Source organism: Chrysochloris asiatica, unplaced genomic scaffold (assembly GCF_000296735.1).
Source record: "Chrysochloris asiatica unplaced genomic scaffold, ChrAsi1.0 scaffold00038, whole genome shotgun sequence".
Lineage (NCBI taxonomy): Eukaryota > Metazoa > Chordata > Mammalia > Afrosoricida > Chrysochloridae > Chrysochloris > Chrysochloris asiatica.
This window is the reverse complement of record NW_006408556.1, coordinates 1,907,708-1,933,796: the sequence shown is the minus strand read 5'-3', so window position 1 is coordinate 1,933,796 and position 26,089 is coordinate 1,907,708. Positions and strand designations below refer to the sequence as shown.

At 43.2% G+C, this 26,089-nt stretch overlaps 1 protein-coding gene across 1 annotated transcript; it reads left to right on the top strand.

Moving 5' to 3' along the window:
- Positions 1-913: 913 nt before the first annotated feature.
- Positions 914-25,885, top strand: LOC102840928 (ubiquinol-cytochrome-c reductase complex assembly factor 2-like). The gene is made up of 4 exons (XM_006860368.1): positions 914-1,085; positions 21,740-21,814; positions 23,044-23,113; positions 25,707-25,885. The coding sequence occupies exons 1-4, from the start codon at positions 948-950 to the stop codon at positions 25,832-25,834; spliced, it is 411 nt and encodes a 136-aa protein (XP_006860430.1). The 5' UTR covers positions 914-947; the 3' UTR covers positions 25,835-25,885.
- Positions 25,886-26,089: the final 204 nt, after the last annotated feature.

Here is a 26,089-nt window from a genome sequence, read left to right as displayed (position 1 = left end):
AACAACAACAACAACAACATTTCAATTAAAGCCCTTGTCACTTGGAACTCTGTGTTTGTTATATAGGCACTCCCCAACTCTGGTCAACTCCATGAAGGCAAGAGTATTCTGGAATTCCTTTTTACAAAACAGGTGAAGCTAAAAGGTGGGTGGAAACCAAGCATAGGATGGTACTGGCAGAAGGCAGGGCAGGGAAGACACAAAGTAGGGCAGAGGCTTTCTTGAGGAAAATATGAAAGTAATTTTTTGAACAGAAAAATCACGATATTCCCCATCATAATGCAAATGGAGTTGTATAGAGGTTGGGTTTCGACTCATTGCAAAAAACGACTTTTTCCTAGCTGAATCAACCCAGCTGACATTGCTCATGTCAGGAAAGGAGAAAAGTGTCTGGCTTGGGGAGTTGGGGACACAGGAGGCTAGGGCGGGACACGAGCTGAGGAACACTAGTTCTTTTCTTGTGGCAGACAAACACGCGCTAGTGACAGAACACGGCTGTGAGGAGAACAAATGGGAAAGGGGGCTGGAACAACATGGGCAGTGCTACGTAATTACAGTCAAACACATCTTCAACGAATAACAACCTGTATTTACATGCAAATGTATTCAGTTATGCAAATTAACAGAGCTCTCGGAGGAGGGAATTTTAAGTCTCGAGATTGTGCAGTTATTGAAAAAAAAAAAGCAAAGCTGTCCCTGGGGTGTTCCACGCCTGACTTGCCCCTGGGAGATAGGCCTGTTCCAAGAGGACGAAAACAGAATTAACTCAGTTTGCACAGACTGGCGAGCAGCGCCCCTAACAGGAGAGCAGCCACCAGCCCAGAAAGCGCGCATGCTCACTCCTCTCTCGTGCCCTACCTCCCCGGAAGGGGCAGCGAGCCTTAGTGCGCACGCGCCCTCCATGCACGCCAACTCCTCCCTCGGGGGCAGTAACAAGCGGAGCCAAAATGGCGGCTAGCCGCTACCGGCGTTTTCTTAAGCTCTGTGAGGAATGGCCCGTCGACGAGACGAAACGGGGCCGGGACTTGGGCGCTTACCTGCGGAAGAGGGTAGCACAGGCCTTTCGGGAGGGAGAGAACACGCAGGTGACCGGACTGTGGCGGTTGGGGAGAGGGGAGGTACGGAAAGGAAGAGACGGGACGGGACCAACGCTCGGCCTGGCGGCAGGACTTGCGCATGCGCGCGCCTTCTTCCCAGGCCGCACGTGCGCGCATACCCTTCTCTCCAGAAGAGACACCCCTAGACAGCGACACCCCTTCCTTCTACTTTGTACCCTCTCTTGGCTGCGTCTTAGAATCATCGAGGAATCTTTTTTATAAATTTAAGTGCCCCGCAGCGACCCCATCATTGTAAAAGAATTGCTGGGGCTGGGCCTCGGCTTTGGTAAATTTTAAAGCTCCCCAGGTGATTCAAGGTGCAGTCAGAGTTGAGACCCACAGTATGTATCACAGTGTGGTGACAGCCAACTGTAGGTTTGTTGCTCCCACATGGTGCTATTTAATTAAACCATTATGCGTTGATACAGCTTATGGAGAACTTCCATTATCCCATTTTTCCACGAACTTCTTGAAGGCTCGACTACCTATTATTGCCAGCAACTGTGCTAGGTAACGGAAAGGCAGCTGTAACCCAGATGAGTTCCTCCCTCATGAAGCTTACATTCTGGTTCAAGACACATTAAATACACCGACATATCAGGGGGCTTCAAAAAGCTTGTAGAAGATTCTACTGTTTTTCAGTTCCGTTTTTCCATGAGCTTTGTGAAGCCTTTCTCATATTAGACAGTCTAGGTAAGTACTATGATGGATATAAGATAGAGTGCTGTGATGGAGGGAGTCCTGGTGAGGCGCTGTAAGGTAATCACCGGACTGCTAACTGCAAGGACAGCGATTCAAACCCGCCAACTGTTCCTTGGAAATCCGATATAGGACCACTGTAAGTGGGAACAAACTTGATGGCACTTAGTACAAAACAGCACCTGTGATAAAGGAGTACCATTAGCTCCAGTGGTCAAATAAGGCCTGAAGAGGTAATGCATAGGTGAGAGACTTAAGGAAAGCAGATGAGCTAGAAGGTCATTTCCGGAAGAGGGAACAGGCATGCACAGTTCTGAAACAGGAAGCAGATTGGCACATTAGAGAAAGCCAGAGTGATACAGGGTAGTGAGTGAGAAGCAGTTTAATAAGATTTGAGGCAAACAATGGCAGGACCCCAGGCACTTAAAATCTTTCATGCCATGTTTGGAGTCCTGGTGTGGTGCTGTAGACTGTATAGTCTGTTTGAACTGCAAGGTTAGTGGTTCAAACTCACCAACCGCTCCTTGGAAACCCTATACAGGGTCGTTGTGAGTTGGAACCAACCTGACAACACTTAGCAACAACAACAATGCCATGTTTAGGCATATGGATTTTATAACGCCAGTGGTATGCCATTAGGGGAGTTTAGTCACAGTATTGATATTACCTAATTTACTTTTTTAAAAAAGATCACTTTGGTTGTAGGTGAGCCTCTTAGTGGTATAAGTGATAAACACATTTAGCTGCTAACCAAAAGGTTGGTGTTTTGAGTCTGCTCAGAGGGGCTTCGGAAGAAAGACTTGGGGATATACTTCCAAAATAACAGCCATTGAAACCTTATGGAACACAGTTCTCTGACACACATGTGGGTGCCATGAGTTGAAATCTTTTTGAGCAGCTGGCTTTCGGCGTTATGTGGTGAACGCATTATTGTTGTTGGGTGCCATCTAGTCAGTTCCTACTCATAACAACCTTATATACAACAGAACAAAACACTGCCTGATCCTGTGCCAACCTCGTTGCTACACTTGAGCCCATTGCTCCTGCTACTGTGCCGATCCATCTAGCTGGTTGGGGATGGGGGTGGGGGAGTGTCTTCCTCTTTTTTGCTTGACCCTTCACTTTCCTAAACATGATGTCCTTCTCTAGGGACTGCTCTCTCCTGATAATATGTGCAAAGTATGAGAGACAAAGTTTGGCCATCTTGACTTCTAAGGAGCATCTGGTTTACTTCTTCCAACACAGATTGGTTTGTTCTTCTGGCAATCCATGGTACTTTTATTAATATTCTCCCAACTCCATAACTCAAATGTATCAATTCTTCTATGGTCTTCCTTATTCGTTGTCCAACTTTTACTTGAATATGAGGCTGTTGAAAATACCATGGCTTGAGTCAGGCACACCTTAGTCCTCAGACTGACATCAACACTTTACAGAGGTCTTGTGCAGCAGATTTGGCTTATAGGAAGCAAGAATAGAGGAGGTTGAAGAAAAGACTACTATGGTAATACAAGCAAGAAATGGAGGTGACTTAGATGAATGTGGCAGCACAGGAGGTGGAAGTGGCTAGAGTCGGGTTGTAATTTGAAGGTGAAGTCAACTGGACTTGTCAGCCTATTGGATGTGGGGTAAAGGGTTAAGAGTAACTAAGAATAGTACCTAGATTTTTTTGTTGTTGTACTGGGTGGTGACATTTATGAAAGACCAGATGAAGAACAGGTGAGAGCCTGGGAAGAACATCTTGAGTTTGATGTTAGACATATTAAACTTAAGATGTCAAGCAAACTTACTTCCAAGTGGAAATGTCAAGTAAGCAGTGGGATATTTGAGCCTGGGACTCAGGCAAGAGGTTAGAGATATGAAATAAGATACACACACACACATACCCTGAACAAATTACTTTGGGAAACTTGGCTAGGACCTGTCAAAACAGGAATATGTTCTTTTGTAAGTTGGCCCAAATCAGAGCCCAAGCCAGACCTCCTGAAGCAACAACATGACTACTGACATCATTGTAACAAGAATGCTGATTGGGTGGCAGGAGTGGATGGAGTGTCTGACCCAGGACCTCTGCGTGTGGGGCTGCATTATAATCAGGGCTCTCGTGTATTTTAGGTAGCATTCATTGACCCAAAGTATAAACATCTTGAAGGCAAAAATATCCAGTTCCAACATCATAAACTATAGACACTGTAGGGCTGTACTCCCCTACCAAAGGAGCCTTGGTAGTACAGTGGGTTAAGCATTGGCCTGCTAACCACAAGGTCTGCAGTTCCAACACACCAGCCACTCCAGCCATTCCTCCCAAGAAAGATGAGGCTGTCTGCTCATAAACATTTACAGTCTTGGAAACCATAAGGAGCAGCTCTACTATAGAGTCAGCCCTGCAGAGTCAGAATCCACTCAATGGCAGTAGGTGTGGTGGTGTGCCATGGAGTGGATTCAGACTCATAGTGACCCTGTTTGAGGCTGTAAATCTTTACAGGAGAAGAAAGTCTCATTTTACCCTCAGAGCGCCAGTGACGAGCTGCTGACTCCTACAGTTAGGAGCCCAGCATATAACCCACTACACTACCTGGGCTAAATCTTTTTGGTGAGCTTTTTTGAGTCTAGAGATGATGCCATTTTCGCGTTTCTCCTGCCATTATCTTTTGTTGTTAGGTGTCATCAAGTCAGTTCCAAATCAGAGTAAGTGATCCTGTGTGCAATTGAATGAAACCCTGCTCCATCCAGTGCCATCTTCACAATCATTGCTGTGTTTGAGCCCACTGTTGTAGCTACTCTGTCAGTCCATCTCTTTGAGGGTCTTCCTCTTTTTCATTGACCTTCTACTAAGCATGATGTCCTTCTCCAGGAACTGGTTCCTTCTGGTAACATCCAAAGTATGTGAGACACTGTCTTGTCATCCTAGATTTTGAGGAGCATTCCAGTTATACTTCTTCCATACAAATTTGTTCATTCTTCTAGCTGTCTGATATCTCAATATTCTTTGCCAACACCATAATTCAGAGGCATCAATTCTTTGATCTTCTGTACTCGGTGTCCAGCTTTTGTATGCAAAGGCAGCGATTGAAAATATGAGAGGACATCAAAAAGTTAATCGAAAATGAACTTAAAAGATAATGACCTTTTGCTATGAACTTTGAAACCCTCTCATACAGTGGCTTGGGTCAGGCATATCTTAGTTCTCAAAGTGATCTCTCTGCTTTTTATCACTTTAAAGAGGTCTTTTGCAGCAGATTTTCCCAATACGGTACTTCATTTGATTTCTTGATTTCCATGGACATTGATTGTGGATCCAAGTAAACTGCAATCCTTGACAACTCCAATCTTTTCTCTGTATATTGTGATGGTACTTGTTGATACAGTTGTGAGGAAGGATTTCTGTTTTCTTTATGTTGAGGTGTAATCTATACTGAAGGCTTTAGTCTTTGATCTTATTCAATAAGTACTTCAAGTCCTCTTCATTTTCAGCAAACAAGGTTATAGTATTTGCACATAAGCGATTGTTATTACTTTTGCCCCAATCCTGATGCCAGATTCTTCTTCATAGACTCCAGATTCTTGGATTATTGACTCAGTATACAGATTGAATAAGTATCCTGAAAAGGATACAAGCCTGACGCTCACTTTTCTGATTTTAAACCACTCACTCTCCCCTTTTCTAGATCAACAACTGTCTCTTAGTCTGTGTATAGGTTTCTCATGAGCATAATTAAGTTTTGGAATTCCCATTCTTCTCATTGTTATCCATAATTTGTTAGGATTCATGTAATCAAATGCCTTTACATAGTCAGTAAAACACAGGTAAACATCTTTCTTGTATCCTCTGCTTTTAGCCATGATCTGACATCAGCAATGATAACCTTCATTCCATATCTTCTGAATTGGTTTAAGTTTCTGGCAGTTTCCTGTCTGCATACTTTTGCAACCGCTTTTGAATTATCTTCAGCAAAAATTTACTTGTGTGTGATATTCCTGATACTGTTTTATAGTGTCCACATTCTATTGGGTTTTATCATTTCTACATTCTATTGGGTCACCTTTCTTTGGAACAGGCACAGATACGACTCTCTCTTCCAGTCATTTGGCCAAGGTAACTATCTTCCAAATTTCATGGTATAGAAGAGTGAGCACCTCCAGCACTGCAGCTGTTTGCTGCAACATTTGAGTTGGTATAACGTTAATTCCTAGAGCCTTGTTTATCGTCATTGCCTTCAGTTTATCACTTGGACTCTTTCTTCAGTATTACTGGATTTTGATCATATGCTACCTCTTGACAGCATCTATTTCAAGATAGATCTTGAAGTGTTCTTTTTTTTTTTTTTTTAACTTTTTATTGTGAATTGAGTGAAGGTTTACAGAGCAAATTATCAGTCTTAACATTCACCAAATCATGTACTTCGTTTCATCACAGTGATTGTAATCTCCTCCCTGTACCATCAGTTAACAGTATTCATCTCTTTTCACTTTAACTCTTGCACTCCTTTTGTGTCTTCTGCTACCTTCATCTTTCCTCTGCCAACCCCCTTCTTGTATATCGCCTGTCACGTCACCCATGTTAACATGCGTCTACCCTCTATTCGTACGAATCGGGCTGCTAACCTCAAGGTCGGCAGTTCGAAACTACCAGCTGTTCTGCGGGTGAAAGATGAAGCTTTCTGCTCCCATAAATATTTCTAGCCTCGGAAACCCTGTGCAGGGTTACTGTGAGTCAGAACTGACTCCACGGTACTTCACAGAAACAACAACAACCCTCTATTCAGTGAATGATATTCCTTTCCTTCTCACCACTGGTCATCATCATAGAATCTTTCATTTTTAATAAAAGAAAAACATTGTTTAACTTTTTACAACAGTGGTCTCAAAAAATATTTGTCTTTTTGTGATTGACTAATTTCACTCAGCGTTTCATTCTGTTGTGCATAGGTTCGCTGTGAGTCGGTACTGACTCGATGGCACCTAACAACAACAGACAGTTTCATTCAGCATAATGTCCTCCAGGTTCATCCTTGTGAGATGTTTTGTAGATTCATTGTTATTCTTCAGTGTTGTATAGTGTTCTGTTATATGTACGGTATGTACTAAAGTTTGGTTAACCATTGTTCTGTTGATGGGCATTTAAGCTGTCTTCATCTTGTTGCTATTATAAATAGTGCTGCAGTGAACATGGGTGTGCATGGATGTATTTGTGTCACAGCTCTTAGTTCTTGAAGATACAGATATGCCAAGTGAAAAGATTGCTGGGTCATAAGGGTATTTCTGTGTCCAAGTTTTTGAGAAAGTAACTTTTTTAGAAAGTAAAACAGTGGTTTTACCATCTTACAGCCCCACTAGCAGTGTAAGAGGGTCCCAGTCTCACCCTCACCAGCATTTGTTGTTTTTTCTGGTTTTCTGAACTTTGCTATTATGCTAGAGTAAGATGTACCTCATTGTTGTTTTGATTTTCATCTCTCAAATGGCAAATGATCACAAACATTTCTTCATGTTTGTTGGCTGTCTGAGTGTCTCCTTTGGTAAAGTGTCTGTTCAGATCTGCCCATTTTAAAATTGGATTATTTGTCTTCTAGTTGAGGTGTTGACGTGTTCTATAAATTTTTAGAGAGTAGTTTTTTGTCTGATAAGTCATTTCAAAAAAATTTTTTCCCAGTCTATGGTTTCTCATTTTACTCTTTTGGTAGAATCCTTTGATGCACATGGTGTCTAATTTTTAGAAGGTTCCAGTCATCTATTTTGTGTTCTGTTCCAGTCATCCATTTTGTGTTCTGTTTGTGTGTTTTCAGTTTTGTTTGGTAGTGCATTTCTACCATGTATCAGAGTCCCTAAGTTTGCCCCTATATTTGCACAGATGATATTTATCATTTTAGGTTTTACATTTAGGTCTTTAGTCCACATTAAGTTCATTTTTGTATATGGTGTAAGATATGGGTCTTGTTTTATTCTTCTGAAAATGGATTTCCAGTTTTGCCAGCACCATTTGTTGAAGAAAATATCTTCTCCCCCAATTACAGAATTTTGGTCTTTTTTTGAAGATTAATTGAATGAATTTACTTCTGGGTTCTCAATTCTGTCCACTGATCTATGTGTCTTTCGTCGTACCAGTACCAGGCTGTTTTAAACACTGTGGCTGTGCAGTAGGTTTTGAGATTGTGAAGTAAGAGGCCTCCTACTTTATTCTTCTTTTGTAATAATGATTTGTTTATCCGGAGTCTCTTTCCACTCCAAATAAAGTTAGTAATTAGTTTTTCCTTCTCTTTAAAGAATGATGTTGGAATCTGGATTTGGATTGCATTGTATCTATAGATTGCTTTGGGTAGTGACATTTTCAGTGTTATCTTCCTTTCCACAAGCAAGGTTGTTGTTGTAAAGTGCCGTTAAGTTGGTTCCCACTCATATCAACTCTGTATAGAGTTTCCAGGGAGCATTTTAACTGCCGACCTCGTGGTTCTCAGTCCAGTGCTGATCCTACAGCACCACACCAGAAGTTCACAAGCATGATGATGTCGTTGTTATTAAGTGCTGTCAGGTCAGTTCTGACCCATAGCGACCCTGTATAGGGTTTCCAAGGAGCAACAGGTGAGTTTGAACCACCAACCTTGCAGTTCATATGGCTTTGCAGTCTGGCACATTAACCCACAGCACCATATGTTCCTCCATTTCTTCAGGTCTCTTTGGTTTCTTATAGTAGTGTTTTATAGTTTTTCTTTGTGTAGGTCTTTTGCTTTCTGGTTAGATTTATTTCCAAGCCATCTTTTGAATGGCTGCTGTAAATGTTCCCAATTTCATTTTCAGCACTCTTATTATAAAGGGATCCAGCTGATTTTTTTGTGTTGATTTTGTGCCCCCACTTTGTCAAATCTATCAATGAATTCCAATATATTTTTTTGCTTAGTCTTTGGGATTGTCTATGTGTAGGATCATATCATCTGCAAATAGAGTTTTATTCTTTTTTGCTAGTTTGGATGCCTTTCATTTCCCTTCCTTGCCTTATAACTCTGGCTAAGACTTCCAGTATAATATTGAATAGGAGTGGTAACAAAGGGCATCCTTGACTGGTTCCTGTTTGCAAGGAGAACACTTTCAGTGTCTCACTGTTGAAAGTGATATTGGCTGTTGGGTTTGCATGTTGTTAAGTATCATTGAGTTTCTGAGGTTCTGAATCTTTCTCCAGAACAACTGGTGGGCTCAAACCACCTACCTTGTCATTTGCAGTTCCCTGCTTGTCCTACAGAGCTATGGTGCTTCTGGTTTTACCCTTAATTATGTAGAGGAATTTCCCTTTTATTCCTATTTGTTGTTATGTGCCGTGGAGTCGGTTCCGACTCATAGTGACCCTGCATAGGGTTTCCGAGGCTGTAAGTCTTTACAGGAGCAGAAAGCCTCATCTTTCTCCCGCGGAACAGCTGGTAGTTTCGAACTACTGACCTTGCGGATCGTAGCCCGATTTGTAACCACTATGCTACCAGAGCTCCTTTAGTACTATTAGATTGAGTCTTTTTATCAGTAACAGGTGTTGGATTTTGTCAGATACCTTTCCTGAATCAATAGATATGTGATGTGGATTTTTTTCCTTTGTTTTATTTGGTGGGTAAGTTGATTGTTCTTCTAATATTGAACCATCCCTGCATACCTGGTTTAATTCCCACTTGGTCATGATGTATTATTACTTTCAATATGTTGTTAGATTCTACTGGCTAGGATTTTAGAATTTTTGCATCTATGTTCATGAGGGATATTGGTCTATAATATTCCTTTTTAGGGATATTGGTCTATAAATATTCCTATTTAGTGATGTCTGCATGGATTTGGTATCAGAGGAATGAATTCTTGCTTCATAAAATGAATTTGTGAGTTATCCATCCTTTTCTGTATTCTAGAATAATTTGTGCAGACTTGGTGTCAGCTCGTCTCTGAATGTTTGATAGAATTCACCAATGAAGCCACCTGTCACCAGACTTTCTTTAGTGAAAAACAATTTTTTTTTTTTTAATTTGATAAATTTCTTTTTTGGTTATAGGCCTGTTCAAGTTTTCTACTTCAATCTGTGTTCAGGTTGTGAGTTTCTAGAAATTTATCCATTTCTTTTAGATTTTCAAATTTGTTTGAGTACAGTTCTTCGTACTATTTGGTTATTATCCTTTTTATTTCCTTTGGTTCTGTTGTGACATCACCCGTATCATTAGAATTTTTTTTTGATGATGACTGTAATGCCATTCCTCTTTAATTTGTCATTCTTGGCATAGTAGACTGTGTGATTATCTGATTCAGAATGGCCAATAACCAGTTCATTTCAGCTCATTGATGGCTAGGATAATTGATTTTTATGCATTCCATTTCATTTTTGGCAACTTCCAATTTTCCTAGATTCATATGTGTACATTCCATGTTGCGATTATTAATGGATGTTTGCAGCTGTTGTGCCCCCTCAGTAAATGAAGGTCCCCAAAGCTTTATTCCATCTATGTCATTAAGGTTGGCTCTACTTTGAGGAGGTAGCTAGCTCTTCCCAGTCGTATTGTGAGTACCTTCCAACCTCAGGGGCTTAACATCAGGCACGAAATCATTCAGTGTTCCATTGTTATTCATAAGGTTTTCACTATCCAGTTTTTGTTTGTGTTGTCTTTGTTTTTTTCCAGAAGTAGACCACCAAGTCTTTCTTCCTAGTCTATCCTAGCCCATTGTGGAGGACCCTGCTGGTATTTGAAATACCAGTAGCACAGCTTCCAGCATCACAGCAACACACAAACCATTTCAAACTGACAGACAAATGGTAGGACAAGATTGTTGTTGTTGTTGCAGTTCAACCAACTTTGCAGTCAGACGCATTATTGTAGTGATGATCAGTAGATATGATGCATGTAAAGTGGCTAACCCAGTAGCTGGGGCATAGCAAATGGTCAACAAGGGAGAGCAACCACTGTTTTTAACTGTGGAAAGAAGCCATGAAAACTGTGCGAATTCAGAGGACTCAATTTCTCCATTTACTTTTTGGGAGGTACTAAAGTAGAGTCCTGGTATGGTGCTGTGGGTTAATGTGTCAGACTGCAAAGCCATTTGAACTGCAAGTTCGGCGGTTCAAGCTCACCAGCGGCTCCTGGGAAACCCTGTATAGGGTCGTTATGGGTCGGAACCGACTCGATGGCACTATACAACAACAATAACAAAGTGGAAGAGAGTTAAGTATATTGAGGTGGCTCTAAGGTGGGCATTGTTGGGTGAGGACATGCGTATTTAGAGCAGTAAACATGGTCCAAAGCAAGATCTGGACATGGAGTAGTGGGAGACAGGGGAAGAGCCAAATGGGGAGCCATACCTGGGTGGGGATTGAATAGTGTTAGATCAAGGCTCCAGGCATGGCTGCCCTTCTTACTAGCAGTATGTCCTCCAACCCCTAAACCTCTGAAAGCAGAGTTTTGGTGAATCTGGTGAGGGGTCCATGATGCTCCAGGAACGAGTGCCACAATGGCCAAGTGGTAATCAGCGTCTAAAGTAGCTTGTAAAAGACACTCCATCAGTGTCTGTGTAAAGCAATAAATGAATGACTGGTTATGGCTCATGAGGCAGAAATCATTTCACTGTAGTTGCAGAAGTAGATGGAACTGTTTCTGTGTCTTGAGTGGTAAGAATGAATTTGAGGGCTTACTGTGTTTGGGGAGTTGTACAAATGACAGAAGGGGCACCTAACCTTATCCTTACCAGCAAGGAGCTTACAGTTGCGCAGGCACATGAATTATACTTATAAAATTCAAGTTGTTAACACAGCTGACAAAGAAGACTGCAGAGGATAGATCCTTGTGTGTGGGCACACTTCCTCTGGGAGGTGAGAAAGCATGTCACATTCACTTGTGTGATTGTTGGTAAAAGAGAAGGCAGAAAAGAAGGGGGGAGCTTTCTCTTTGGGAGTTGTCATCCTTTGCCACCACCTAGGGAGACGACAGCTCAGTATCAGTTGAAGGCCCACACAGGTTTGAGTCATAGCTGCAGAAACAAGTCATGGTTCTCTTGATGAATGCATTCCTGGAAGAGGGAACCAGTGCATTATGGTGCAGCAGTCATGCTACCTCCTGCTTGCTGTCACCTGAGAACATGCCTGGGCTTAGTGAATCTATGTGTTGATTTTCAGAAGGAGCAGCCCCTTGTTGAGTCACTCCCACTCAGGCCCCCCAATCTCCAAGAGTATTTACAAAGGTGGTCCTGGTAGGCTCTTTGAAACACAGCAACAGGGACTAGACCTATTGACTTTCAGTATGGAGTTCTCTTTGTCCAGGCTACTTCCAGAAAAAGGAGACTTGGGAGGAGGCACCTCTGCCCCTGCACAGCCTCGGAAACCCTGTGCAGGGTCGCTATGAGTCGGAACCGACTCCACGGCACATAACAACAACAACAACAGGGGAGCGGGGCTCTGGTAGCATAGTGGTTACGAATCCGGGCTGCTAACCTGAAGGTTGGCAGTTCGAAACTACCAGCGGTTCTGCAGGAGAAAGATGAGGCGTTTTTGCTCCCGTAAAGAGTGGCACGCAGACAGTCCTCCCTTCATTCTCTTGGCTTCCTCCATCTTAACACCAAGTGGCATGCATACATGATCTCATGAATTTAATCCTCAGAGCAGCTGAAAATGAGGTAGCTATTACTATTGCCATTTACAGATGAGGAAACAAAATCAGAAAAAATAAAACTGCTTTCTTGGGGTCTTATGGGAGTTGGAGACAAGTCTGAGATAGACCCAGCCATCCTGGCCCTGCTCTGCCATTGTCTCTTCAGTGCCTGCCCTATCATCAGCTGCCTTTCCTCCCTAGCTCTCTGTTGTTCGGCCAGTCTCCTGTTCCACAAGCATTGAGCCTTCGCTCATTCGTGTCTTCATTTCTTCCCTTCATTCCCTCTCCAAACTTATTTGGACTATGGACAGTTTAGACGAAGAATAAAACATCTCCCTGTGTTTACCCCACCTGCTTCCCTTGCCCCAGCCATGATCTCTCTGTGGATGGGAAGAAGATGGTCCTTTAGTGGGCTGCCCGTGTAGAAACACCAGATTCATTAGAAAGCAAATGAATTATTCAGACTCAAATACAGAGTACAAAAACCACTGCCTAGATTTATTCCACCTCAAATTGCCCTTCAGGGAGTCTTCATATTCCACCCTGAATTTACCAAGTGGGGAGAAGATGGTAAGCAGAACACACTTAACAGCGCTCCCTGCTCCATCGTGTTGTACAGTGGTGTTTGTGTTGTTGTTTTTTCAAGTTATGTTTATGGGTTTGCCCCCTTTAAATCCAGTTTTGTTAAAAGAACACGTGTTTCCCACAGCACTGACTGCTTAATCAAAGAATATCACAACAAGGGCGAAGGTGGCACAGACAACAGTCATTGTTAACTACAGGGAAAGGAGCAAATCCTTCTAATGAGGTACTTGAGCAGCCTCCCCAAAGATCCCAACTGCACATCAGCACCCACTCACCTAACACAGGTGCAGCTGTAAGGAAGGGACCTGGAGAGACTGCCACCCACCTAGAAGGGCTTCATCCACTGAGGAGATCATGTAATTGCATTATTGTTATTGTTTGTGCCATCAAGTCTGTTGTGACTCATAACAACCAGATAAAGGGTTTCCATGAGTGACTGGTGGGTTTGAACCCGCTCGTGGTGCTTATCCTATAGTGCCACCCCAAGGCTCCACATTACATCCAGGTTTGAATAAGATTAACCTAGTTTGAAAGGATTTCAACTTTGTTTTGGGTTCATAGTAATGTAAATGGTATTTCCAACTTCTCCTTGGAGAATACAAAGGTTTTACATAATCTAGTTTTCTCAGTCTTCCAGAGGAGGCCTGGCCTCTATTGTTCTTTGCCGTGACAAAGAGCTCTCCAGCTGTCTGCCACATGTTGGCACCCCTTCTCCCCTCCCCTCTTGAGCTTGTTCGTTATTATATATATAATATAACCCACTGAGTCCTGGTGTGCGCTGTAGGATAAGCACTGGACTGCAAGGTTGGTTTGGACCACAAATTGGGCAGTTCAAACTCACCAACCTCTCCTTGGAAACACTTACAGGGTCACTATGAGTCGGAACTGACTCAACAGCACTTAACAACAAAACCAGCAACACCTGCAAAAGGAATTGTGAAGAGAGTCGTCTCTAACGGAGTTCAGACATCTCCATCTCTTATTACTTCCTGTTTTGAGAATAAGTTAAGGTCATACGTAGACCAGAGGATGGCATTTACCTGTGCATGTTTAAAGATCGTGGTACCCCTCCTAGAAGCATAAATTCAAAACTCTTTCGGGTCTGCCCATTACCTTGTAGTAGACAAGACTCAAGCAACTTTGTGAGGCCTTCAGTGCTGTTTGTACATTATCCCAGCCTCTTTCCGAATTTGCCTCTCATCTCCCCAACCTGAGCCCAAGCTTCAGTGATGGTGTCTTCATTGCCTACCAAATTGGCTGTAGTACAAGTGGCTCTGAACTTTTTTTTTTTTTTTAATGCACTCCTATATCCAACGCAACACTGTTCACAACAGCAAAAGGATGGACATAACCTAAGTGTTCATCAATAGAACAGTGAACAAACAAACTTCGGCACATATACTCAGTGAAATACAACACATTAAAGAATAATTTTGAATCTGCTGAATACCTTATAGCCTGGAATAACAATTATGCAAAGTGAAATAAATCAGTCACAAAAACATATACATTGTATGTGGTGGTGTTGTAAAGTTAGTTCCAAATCATAATGATCATATATAGGCTTTCCAAGGAGCAGCTGACAGCTTTCAACTGCTGACCTTATGGTTAGTAGATCCATGTTGATTGGACAACACCACACCAGGAGTCCACAGTTAAGGTTTTGTGGCAGCTTGACTGGACCAGGATTCTCAGTGGTTTGGCAGTTAAGATATAGTCATTCCCCATGGAAAGTTCTGCTATGAATGGACAATCATTTAAAAGAACGTTTCCTCAGGGGTATGAACTGCTTCCAATATATTGAACACTTAGAGCTTGCTTACTTTTTTTTATGTTTTATTGTGAATTATGTGATAGTTTACATGGGAGAACATTAGCCTTACATTCATCCTATCTTACATTGTTTCCTTGCCATGGTTACAATCCTATCCATGCATCATCAACCAACCAAAGGATATATCCTGCAAGCCTGCCCCCTGGTCGTCAGCACACAGCCCCTCTCTCTCTCTGGGTCTAAAATCCCCTGCCACTCCATCCCTCCATGTCATTGTCTCCGCCTTCATCTCTGGTATCACTACTTCTCTCGGTAGGGTCCCGCTCTCTGCTCTTCTCCCTTGGTGGTCCCAGGAACCACTGCTCCTGGACTGCAAGTCAATCCCTCCTCTCCTTGCTACAAAATATCTATCTACCTTTACATTTCCAGCCCTCACAGTCATTCCTGATAACAATTATTCACCATTGTATCACAAGAGACCCATCCGCATCTCCTTTCATCTGCCCCACCTAGACAGATTGGATACTAACTACTCAGTGGCGATTCTAGTAGCATAGTGGTTACAAATCGGGCTGCAAACCGCAAGGTCAGCAGTTCGAAACTACTAGCTGTTCCATGGGAGAAAGATGAGGTTTTCTGCTCCCTTAAAGGTTTACAGCCTCGGAAACCCTGTACAGGGTCGCTATGAGTTGGAACCGACTCCACAGCACACAACAACAACAGTAGAGATTCTACCTTCCTCCAGTGGCTCTTAACTTTTGAGAATTAAGTGTAAGTTCTGGACCCCCACTACCAGCACCGCACCGCACCCACTATTAAAAAAACAACAACAACAACTGAATCACAAGGCTTACCAAAAATTTGGTGGCTTCCCAGGATCTTGAAATGCTGTCTAGGCTCAATTTAAGAAACTGCCCTGCCTGAAATTGCCTAATCCCCATGCCTTTCTCATGCCTCTTTCTCCCAGTCACTCCTTGGACCCTTATCCCACCCATCCTGAGGTCCAGCTCTGAAGTCTACACAGGGACTTCTGACTTCCCTTCACTCTCAGGAAGCTCTCATGAACTGTCCCTATAATGAGACTCAAGGCTCCTTCCTGGCCACACCTGCTCTGTGACCAGCTTCTTCTGTCTTTGATCCCTTGCAGCAGCCCAGCATTCCGTGATTTTTCCTTACATGTGGCATGTTTAGTTGTTAGCTCAAGCTCATCTTGTCTCCTCAGCTGGATTCCAACATCTCTGGTGCTGGAACCAGGGCTGGCTCTTCTTTATGCCACCCAAAACCACCTAGCAGAGCAATCTTACATAGTAGGTGCTCAAGAAACATGTTTTCAATTGAATTGAAGGGAATAGGCTCCCATAACGGAATGAACTCATTTCAGAAGTTCATTACGAAGTCATGAAAACCTTTTTTCATAGATCCTTCTGGACTGGATCCAGCTCTACCTTAATTAGCAAAGCAATTTGCAACACCCTTTCCCAAAAGTGCTTATGCGTCCCTTTGTGTGACTAGAATAGGGGCCGCTGTACCAATTGCTGTCACCACCCAAAATTCAATTTTAAAAATCGAAATCAGTGCCTGCGGCACTGATGTAGATTTGTATGTATAAAAGTTTAATATGGTAAAGAGAAATTTACTGACGACTGAGCAGGGGAAATGCAAAAGGAGCAAAAATAGAGCTATAAAGGACACTTTGTCAGTTGAACATCTATTTTATTCACATTTAGGGAGCAGTGTTGAATTTTTCATAATGTCCCTACCGCTGCCTTTTTCAAACCCAGCACTGCTATTAGTCCTAAAATGTCCGTAATCTCATTAGGTAGGAATACAAAATCAGGTAATTTAAAGGTTGTATATAAGAATATTTCTAAAAATGCACAGTACATTTGATCAGAAAACCTGTATATTTCACAATACAGGCAAATTTGTGGTGCAGTGTGTGAATAAAGTGCAAGGCTTCTGGAGTTAGACAAGTTGCTCTTGATAGCCTTTTAAGTAGTGAACAAGACTATGCTTTAGTTGCTGAGCTTAGGTTGAATATGACTTGTTATTAACTGCCATCTAGTTGACCCCAGACTCACAGTCACCTCATGCACAAGGGGATGAAATGCTGAATGGATCTGACCATTGTGATCTTTGGAAATCAATCACCACAGCTTTATTCCTAGTCTTATTTGGAACCACTACTAAAATCTATTCACCACCATAGCAGCACACAAGTCTCCACTAACAAGATGGTGGCTGCACATGAGTGCATTGGCTGGGACTTGAACTTGGGTCTGCTGCATGGAACCACCACTGCCCCCTGGGTGTGATTAGGAACCCAGAACTGGCTGTGACACCTGGTGTCCTTAGGTAGGAAGAACTTGGCTGGAAAATTGGCAGACCTATGTTTATAGCCACATATGGACATCTTCTTGGCATCAAATGGGAAAATTGGGTGACAACCCCATTTTTAGCACATAGAGGTTTTTGCTTCATCTTAGATTATTAATTGAGCTACAGGCATTATGCAAAATATCTAAGAGACTGTCTCTTTAACAAAGGGAGAATTTTAAGAGGTTAGAGGAACCCAGAGGGTTACAGTTTTCTGTACTTGGATTCTGTGCCCCTCCTCTCTGCCCAACTGCCCTGTTAGAGATAGGGGAAAATGTGAAGGCAGAATGACCCTCCTCATCCAATTGAGGTTGTGGTAAATTCTCACTGGGCAGACCTTTGGAAAATTCCCAGTTAGAGAAGTTGAAGGAGATGTAAGAGGGGGACTTTGGCAAGATTTCTGATGGTAAGAGCTGTGGGTTCGATGGGAGGCAGTCTTGGCATACTTTCCCAAGTGCTGTGGTGGTAGTCTGACCGCAGTGTGGGGAGCCTGGTAGAAAGGTGGCACGAACTCCTTTCTTCAGGATTTGACTGGAAAAAAAAGAAGGGAGTGGTGGTGGGAAGGAAAGGTCCAGGTGACAGGCAAGTGGTCATTAAGTTAAAAACAGTGTAGTAGACACCTGCTTGTCTGCTGCCTGGCTGTGTTGTTTCACCAGGGGCTGCTCACCAAGCCCTGCTCAGCTGATCATGAGCACTCAGTGATGGATGAGAGCCAGGAGGGACAGACACAGGAGTCTAGTCAGGACATGCCAGCAACACTGATCCACTGATAATGGCCTAACCACCATTCACTGGGCCCGCGGCTCTTGTGCCTTAAAGCTGGTCTTTATGCCTGGAGTGCTGCTCCCCACCACCACCACCACTTCCTTCTTGTGTTTCTCCATCCAGCAGTTCTTCCCTGGCTCCCCAGATAGGGTCAGATGCCCACCTCCACCAGCCCATGGCACCCTGGACACACCTCCTTCATTGCACTTAACACCGGCATGGTCATGACCTGTTCTCCTGACTCTGTCCCCTATTAATTTGTGAACTAGAAAGTTGGGCCTATGTTTACTACTGTGACTATTACTACTACTACTAATTGTATCAAAAACTAATCATTCACACTTCTCGGTACTGTGCCAGACCAGGAATTCAAAGCAGTCAGTCACTACCTCTTCTATCCTCAGAATTCGGGACTCTTCAAATCTTCTCTTTTAAATGAAAGTGAAGTTGACCGGTACTCTTCAAATATGTCAATGCATGAAAGACAAAAAAGCCAAAGAGGAACAGTTTGAGATTATAGGAGACTAAAGACACATGACAATTAAATGCAGCGGGTGATGTTGGATGAATTGTTTTCTATAAAGATTACTACTGACACAATTGACAGAATTGGTATTCAGATGGTGGATTAGCTAGTATTGGTGTTAAATGTCCAGAATTTGATCATTGAACTGTAGTTGTATAAGAGAATGTTCTTGTCCTTAAGAAATATGCATGGAAATAATTATGGGATGGGAGGGTATTACGTTCCATCTTAATATCAAATTGATTAGAAAAATATGTATATCGAGACAGAGCAAGAGAATGATACTGACTTGATGGCACTTAACAACAACAGAATGCTAAAGCAAATGTGGTCAAATGTTTTTTACAAAGGGGCGAGTTAGGAGGTATTGACTTTATGGTGATGTAACACTTGGCTACAGTATTGGTGATGGTTGCACATGATTAATGTAATTGGTATTGGTGTCAACACATGTACAATATGTGGAATTGGCAAATGTTGTGTGAAACATATTTTTTACAAAAATAAGCAAAGTAGAGGGAGATCAAGTCATTTGCCCAACATCCCTTGGCTATCAGTGATGGTGTCAAGACTCAAACTCTGGCAGTCTGACTCCATGGAGGTGCTTATCCTTCAGTGTCCCCGGCTTGTACATAGGGCACAGCACATGCAAGTCTCAATGGATACCTTTTGTTTTTGTTTCTGGTAGTAAAACATATATAATATAAATGAATCATGTTAACATTTAGAGTGTAAATTAGTGGCATTTAGTGCATTCACAATGTTGTGTAGCCATCACCACACCTAATCACTTGTAGTACGTCTTTATCACCCCAAACAGAAGGTGTAAACAGTAAGTTCCCATCTCCCCTCCTCCAGCCCTTGGTAACCTAGTCTTCATTCTGTAAATGTTCCTGTCCTGTTGTTAGGACTGTCAGGTCAGTCCTGCACCACCCTCACAACCTTACTAGATTGGAGCCAGTCTTTCTCATTTAGAGGCCTCCTCTTAGTCACTGACCCTCCACTTTACATAGCATGATGTCCTTCTCCAGGGACTAGTCCCTCCTGATAACATGTCCAGAGTGCATGACACAAAATCTCATCGTCCTTGCTTCTAAAGAGCATATGGGATCATGCAATGTTTGTTCTTTTGTGTCTTGACTTCTTTCATTCAGCATACATAATGTTTCAAGGCTCCTCCATGTCATAGCATGTATCAGAATTTCATTTCTCTTTGTGGCTGCATCATATTCTTTGTGTGGATAGAGCTTTTATTCATCCAGTCATCTGTTGTTCTCACCTTTGGCACTTGTACATAATGTTGCAGTGAACATTGGGAAACATTGGGTCCCACCTAGGAGTGGGGTTGCTGGATAGCAGAGTAATTCATGAGGAGCCACCATGTTATTTTCCTTAGTTGCTCTACCATTTTACTTTCTCACCAATGCAGGAGATTCATCAGTAAATGTCTTTTAAAGTTATAATCACATATCTGCACACTTACACAGAGAACAAGTCAAAGATGAAATGTGCAACCGTCTTTTGAAATCTAGATAATATTCTTGTGAACTTGGTGCTGCATCGTTCCCTTTCCCTTTGTGTTAGTGCATTCTGTTCTCTTACTTGTTAGTTCTTGGTTAGGCATGCCCTGCTGAAGAATTTGTGTTCAAATACCATGTGTGCCGCAAACTCGATTCCAGCCAGACATTCCCTGAAAAGAGCTGACCCTTGCGGAGTCAGAACTCCACTGGCAAGCCTCACATTTTCCATCCGTTCTTTTCTTTCTTGTGAGTCCTTAGCCCCAGTCCATGATGGTTATTACTCAGTGAACAATGGCTACCCCTTCAGCCCATAATCCTTTCCCCTCTGATGTGGCCACCTGGGCATTCTCAGGATGAGTGGACCGAACCCAGCCACATATCAAGTGGAGCTCGTCTTTTTTGTTTGCTGTAAAGTGGGGACCTCATTGACACACATACACAGGCAGAAGCAGAGCTGCCTATTAAAACGCTTAACTACTGATTTATTTATGCTTTATGCTCTGCCTTCTTCGAGAAAGGGTTTAAGTTGGAAAAATCCATCATTTGAATTCAGGAGAAAACATAAAAGAGCAAGTTTTGTTCTGGGTGGCTTGCAAATTTTTTCTTGGCAGAATACTGTCGGGAACTATAGATAAATAGCAAGGGCAGAGGGAGGGGAAATTCAAAAGGAGGAGAATATGACAGGGAAAAAGCCATTTCCCTATAGGTGTGTCTTCCCTGGAGTTTCCAGTAGGGGCACCCAAAGTATTGTTCCCCCCTTCCCCTTTGTTTTCTCAAGACCTCCACCTTGCTGTTCTGGGCCTCACCCCTTCTAACCAAACCTGACTGGCATCTCTGTCTTGGTTCTCCTTAGTTCACCTATTTCATCTTAAAACACCACTTTCTTTTTTTCTTTTCTTCTTGTAAAAGCTCAACAGCTCCCTACTTCCCACAGATAAAAGCTCAGATTTTTTTTAACCGTCATAAAAGAATCTTTCTTTAATACATCTCATTTTTGAAGGCCTAACTCAAAAAGCTTTCTTTTTCTCCAGCCCAGGCTCTTCCTCTGTGGGTATCCAGGCCTTCAGCCAGACTGGTCTGGTCTGCAGCAGAGCAGAGCATCCTGCCTCCCACCACCCCCTCTGCCTAGAAGCCCTAGGGTTCTTTAAGATCCCGGCTTAGTCTCTTCCTTCATGCACTCACCACTTGAACACCTAGGGACGCCCCTCTGAATTCTTACAGCCTACCGACTCCAGCACTCTCCAAGAATGAGGTGGTGGTGGTGATGTGCCATGGAGTCTGTTCTGACTCATAGTGACCCTGTATAGGCTTTCTGAGGCTATAAAACCTTTATGGAAACCGAAAGCCTCATCTTTCTCCCACAGAGCTTCTAGTGGACTCAGCTGACCTTGCGGTTAGCAGCCCAACGCAAAACCCACACTGCCTCCACAGCTTCTTCAAGTATGAGGTAGGCCCTTCAATGTTATATTTTTATTGTAGGGTCTCCAAAGGCAGCTGGTGGGCCTGGTGGGTCACAAGTGACAGGTGCTTCGCAGATGTTTGTTGGTTGGTTGGTTAATGGAGTTTGTCAGCAGGTTGGAGAGCTAATGAGGATGGCTATTACTTCAAAGAGGGGATTTCTAATAGCAGAAGCCTTAGGCCAAAACTTGCTTCCCACAGAGTAGAGCCTAGGAGTGCTCACTGCAGGCCTGCCTCCCATGAATGCACCATTGAATTTCTGTTCCCTCCTCCAATGCACAAGGAGCAGGGGGCCTGGTTCAGGCTTGTTTGCTCACATCCTTGGGGTTCTTTGTTTTTTACAGATTGCAGAGCCTGAGGCCTGTGATCAGATGTACGAGAGTTTAGCAAGACTCCATTCTAACTATTACAAGCACAAGGTGAGTGGGCCCTTATTTTTTACATCTTTTACACCCTCAGCCCTCTGACTGGGACAACCAATAAGAATAAGTGAAATTTGATCATTCAGTGTTTTGTAAAGAATAATGATTTTGTTACATTCTAATGCAACTAGTAATTTCAGCCAAGCCAATAAAGGTGCCTGGTGGCTTTTAGATAACCTAAGTAAAAGCTATTTATAATGATGAATAAAAGCAATGTATTTTATATGCTAGTGTGTGTTTCTGAAAGTAACTGACAACTCTAGGACTGTTTACATATTTTAAGTGGAGTCTCCCACGCTCAGGTGATAAAGATGGAGTGGTTGGGGAAGGCCCGGCTGGGCTTTTCCTCAGGCCTTGATGGGTTACTGTCACATTCCTATTTAGTGAGGTTTCACCCAACTTGAAAAATGTACTCAGTAACTTCACAAATAGCAGAATGTCTAGCCTGCATGGAAAAGGGATTTCTTGGAAACCCTTATTACTCAAGTGTGGTTTGCAGACCAGCATTGTGGGCATCTCCTGAGTGCTAGTTAAAAATACAGATTCCTGGCCCTGCTGAATTGGGACCTGATTGCTCATTAAAGGTAAATCTCCAGAACTGGTTCTTGGGAGGCCTTCTTTGTTCTCAACATGGTGCCACTCTTCTTGCCACACCCCCTGGGATTGGAAGCCCACATTGGTAGGGGGTGGGGGTGTGTGTGGCAAGAAGGCCCAGTGAACTGCAGTGAGAGACAGGTCTGAGGGTCATGCTGCCAAACCAGGGCTTGGAGCTGGTTTATTCTGGCTCAACCCCTTGCTGAGAATTTTCCTTATACACCACCTGGGGATCTAGTAAGGAGGTCTTATGGTGCTGTAGGATAAGCTCTGGACTGCTAAGTGCATAGTTGACAGTTCAAACCCACCAGCCACTCCTCAGGAGAAAGGTGAGGCTTTCTACTCCTATAAAGATTGACAGCCTTGGAAACCCTATACAGTGTCACTATGAGTCAGAATCAACCTGATCGCAGTGAGTTTGGAGTTTGGGGGATTAGTAAGAATCACTGGGGGATCTTGTTAAAATGCTGATTCTGATTTATTATTTCTGAAGTGCCAACCCAAATTTTTCAGCAGTGATGTGGAAGCAGAATGAACTGATTCAAAGCCATGTGCTGCACTAATCATCTCTTCTTAATCTCTTCCCCTCGCCCAACACCCCCCTCCCACGCTCTTCCCCACTGTGTGACCAGTACCCTCGCCCCAGAGACACGAGCTTCAGTGGCCTGTCCTTGCAAGAGTACAAGCTCATCCTGTCCACAGGTATTGAAGGCCCAGATGCCCTTTCTGGTTGGTTTGTGAAAGGGGAATTGTCTAATATCCTAATATTTACTTTGATGAAAAGTCTTGTGGAATAGCCCAGAGGAAATTCTGAAGCTATAGGGCCCTTGCCTGTTGCCCAGAGAATGTGAAGAAGGTCAAAGACATTATTTTAAAAAGAAAATCCATCTTTAGTGCTTTTAAATTCAAAGCTGGGCAGCAAAGGACAGGGGAATACATATTTGCCAAATGGAAGTAGTTGAAATCAGGATGGAAGGAAAATAATTTTATTTTTATGGTCCTAAGGGGGCTTTATAAACAATGAGGGTTTTAATTAAAACAAAAAAGGCATTCAATAATCGTGTATGGGGATATCCGTCTAAGAGTTATCAGACCCAGGGGACATGGTCTATGGGTTAGATATGGATTTAGCTAGGTATGTTGGGAATCGTTGGTAAACCCTGATTAACAAGAAAGGGGACACTGCCAAACCCATCTCCTCCTTCCTGCCCCATCTCCATTGTCACTCAAGGGGATGGCAGGGAGGGTTGAAGTACACAGGTTCTGGAAAATTACTCTTTTTATTGCTAAGGGTATTGTTATAAAAATAGGTTACCCTTTCCGAGAGGGCACAGAATCTTGTGGTGCTCTAGAAATGCCTCTTTCCTGGTCTTCTGGCAGCGTTCAGCAACTAAGTTTTGTGACTTTGGCCTTCCAGAAACTCTTTCCGTCTGAGCAGATCAAAGCCTGGTGATGTCACCTGCTACTGTGTGTCGACAGTGACCCTATTTTTATAACAGTGCTCTCTGGAAAACTAGGGTGAGGTTATTTTGGTCAGGCATAATTGAATTGCTTTATTGTCAGTTCTTTTTGAAAAACATAGAAGCTGACTCCCATGTTCCTGGGCCCATGTAATACAAGCACGGTGCTGCAGCGAGGGTCCAGGAGAGTGTGGGATTAGTTTTAACATGCAGCTAATGGAGATAAGCTCTGGAGACCCAGCCCCTTGTTTGTCACCCCTCATCGAGAAGGGGTGGGAGGTCCATGATTCCCCACCTCTGGCCCTTGCTGTAGCTTGTTCTGCCTGGGAGTTCAGCTCCTGGAAATACGCTGATAATTTGTTTTCACAGCAAGCCTTGTATTTTTGCTGCCCCTGTGTGGACTAAGCTTACTGAAACTTTGCTCTTCCAGGGCACAAAAAGCCCTGTCAGCCCCGGTAGTGAGAGGATCTCAAGGCCTGGCACGTCTGCAGTGAATGTACCACCTGGGCTTAGAGGCATGGGAGATTACCAGAGGCCTCATAGCTTGTTAAGTGGAAATGAAGTCCCACGTCATATTTTGTGCTCCACAAGGAAACCCAAGATTTCTAGAAGAGACCACATTAGGAAGTTGGACTGTTGGCTGAGGTACAGCAGTCCGCCAAGACCATTGATGAGTAACACTGTTAGTAAATAATGGACATTACCTTTTCTTTTCTTTTCTTTTTAAGTGTTCTTTTTCTCTGAAAGTTTGACTGAAATCCCAGCTATGAAAGCAAAGCAATATATATGTGAATCAATATTTAAAAGACAGAGGAAATTAGGTATCATGGAACTTTAACCCTAGAGAAGTCTTCAGACCTCAGATTCTTAACAGGGGAGATGAGATTTGTGCCCTTAAGAGACATGGGACAATGCCTGGAGACATATTTGGCTGTCATAACTGGGGACAGGGGATCTAGTAGCTAGAGGCCATGGTGCTGCTAAATATCCTACAATCCAGAGTCCCCCACAACAAAGGGTGTCCATAGTGTCAAGGCTAAGAAACCATCTTGTGTGCATGTGTGCTTTTCTAAACAAAAAACCTTGTCCTGGCTATAGCCAACTCCCTCCTGCCTTCTTAGCAGTGACGACAGGTGCCAGATACATGGCCTTAGTTTTTAATCCTCACTTCTGAAGTGTTTATCCCCATTTTACGCAGGAGGAACCGAAGGCTCAGAGGGTTGTCTCTTGCTGGAGTGGCTCATTGGGAAAATGATGGGGGCAAGGATTCAAGCCTAGATCCGTCACCCTCACTGACATCTGCTGCAATCCACAGCATATGGTGGAGGTTCAAATCTGAGAGCCTCTACTTCTTAGCTTTGTGACCCTAAGCAAGTTACTTAATCTCCTTCTGCCTCAGTTTTCTCATCTGAAAATGGGGTAGTAGTGTCTATGTGGGGCAGGCCAGGCTTTAAGATACAGCCTGGGGGCGGAATATGGCAGTGGTAGGGTCATTCCTTTGCACTCTCCTTCTTGGCCCTCTTATGTGGCTGCAAGAAGAAACACACCCTGTTTAGTTGCTGAGGGTCAGAAGAGGGCAATGAAACCACTGTGGGTGTGCAGTGTACTTAAGTGGGGCCCTGTAAACAGTGTTCAGTGAATGTCAGCAGTGGTTATTTTTCTATTAGCTTATTTGATTTGCTGTTCAAAAGTTTAGTTTACACTTCTATTTTTCAAAAGCACACTGTGTGTAAAGTGAGACATGCTTCTATCAGGAAAACCCCATGAGGTCAATTCACATAATCAAGTTTTAAACATCAGTTCTCTTTATTTTTTCGGTCTTTCACCTTTTCTAGACACCTTGGAAGAGTTAAAGGAAATGAATAAAGGCATGTGGAAGAAGCTACAGGAGAAGTTTGCCCCCAAGAGTCCCGAAGAGAAGCCTAAGTCCTGGATTCAGTCCTTATCTCGCCCGCGTACATAACTGTGTGGTCTTGTATGTTGTCATCCTAAATAAAACCACCCTGGCTTCCCCCCAACCTCACGGTTTGAGAATGTCATCTGGCCTTCAAAAAAGGAAGCCTTGTTGCTCTAAAGAAAGTTTCAGCCTGAGCAGGGATGCTGTGGAAGCTGTCAGCAGGGCCCTCAGTCAGGGTAGGGAAGTCTCCTTGGAGAGAGGAAACGTCTCTATCTGGGCCTGAAAGTCTGGACAAGGGGCTTCCTGCACAGCTACCTCACT

Coding starts and splice junctions, on each gene's coding strand:
- LOC102840928 (XM_006860368.1), top strand. CDS start 948: ATGGCGGCTAGCCGCTACCGGCGTTTTCTTAAGCTCTGTGAGGAATGG. Junction 21,815..23,043: donor CTAACTATTACAAGCACAAG/GTGAGTGGGCCC, acceptor CTGTGTGACCAG/TACCCTCGCCCCAGAGACAC. Junction 23,114..25,706: donor CAAGCTCATCCTGTCCACAG/GTATTGAAGGCC, acceptor CACCTTTTCTAG/ACACCTTGGAAGAGTTAAAG.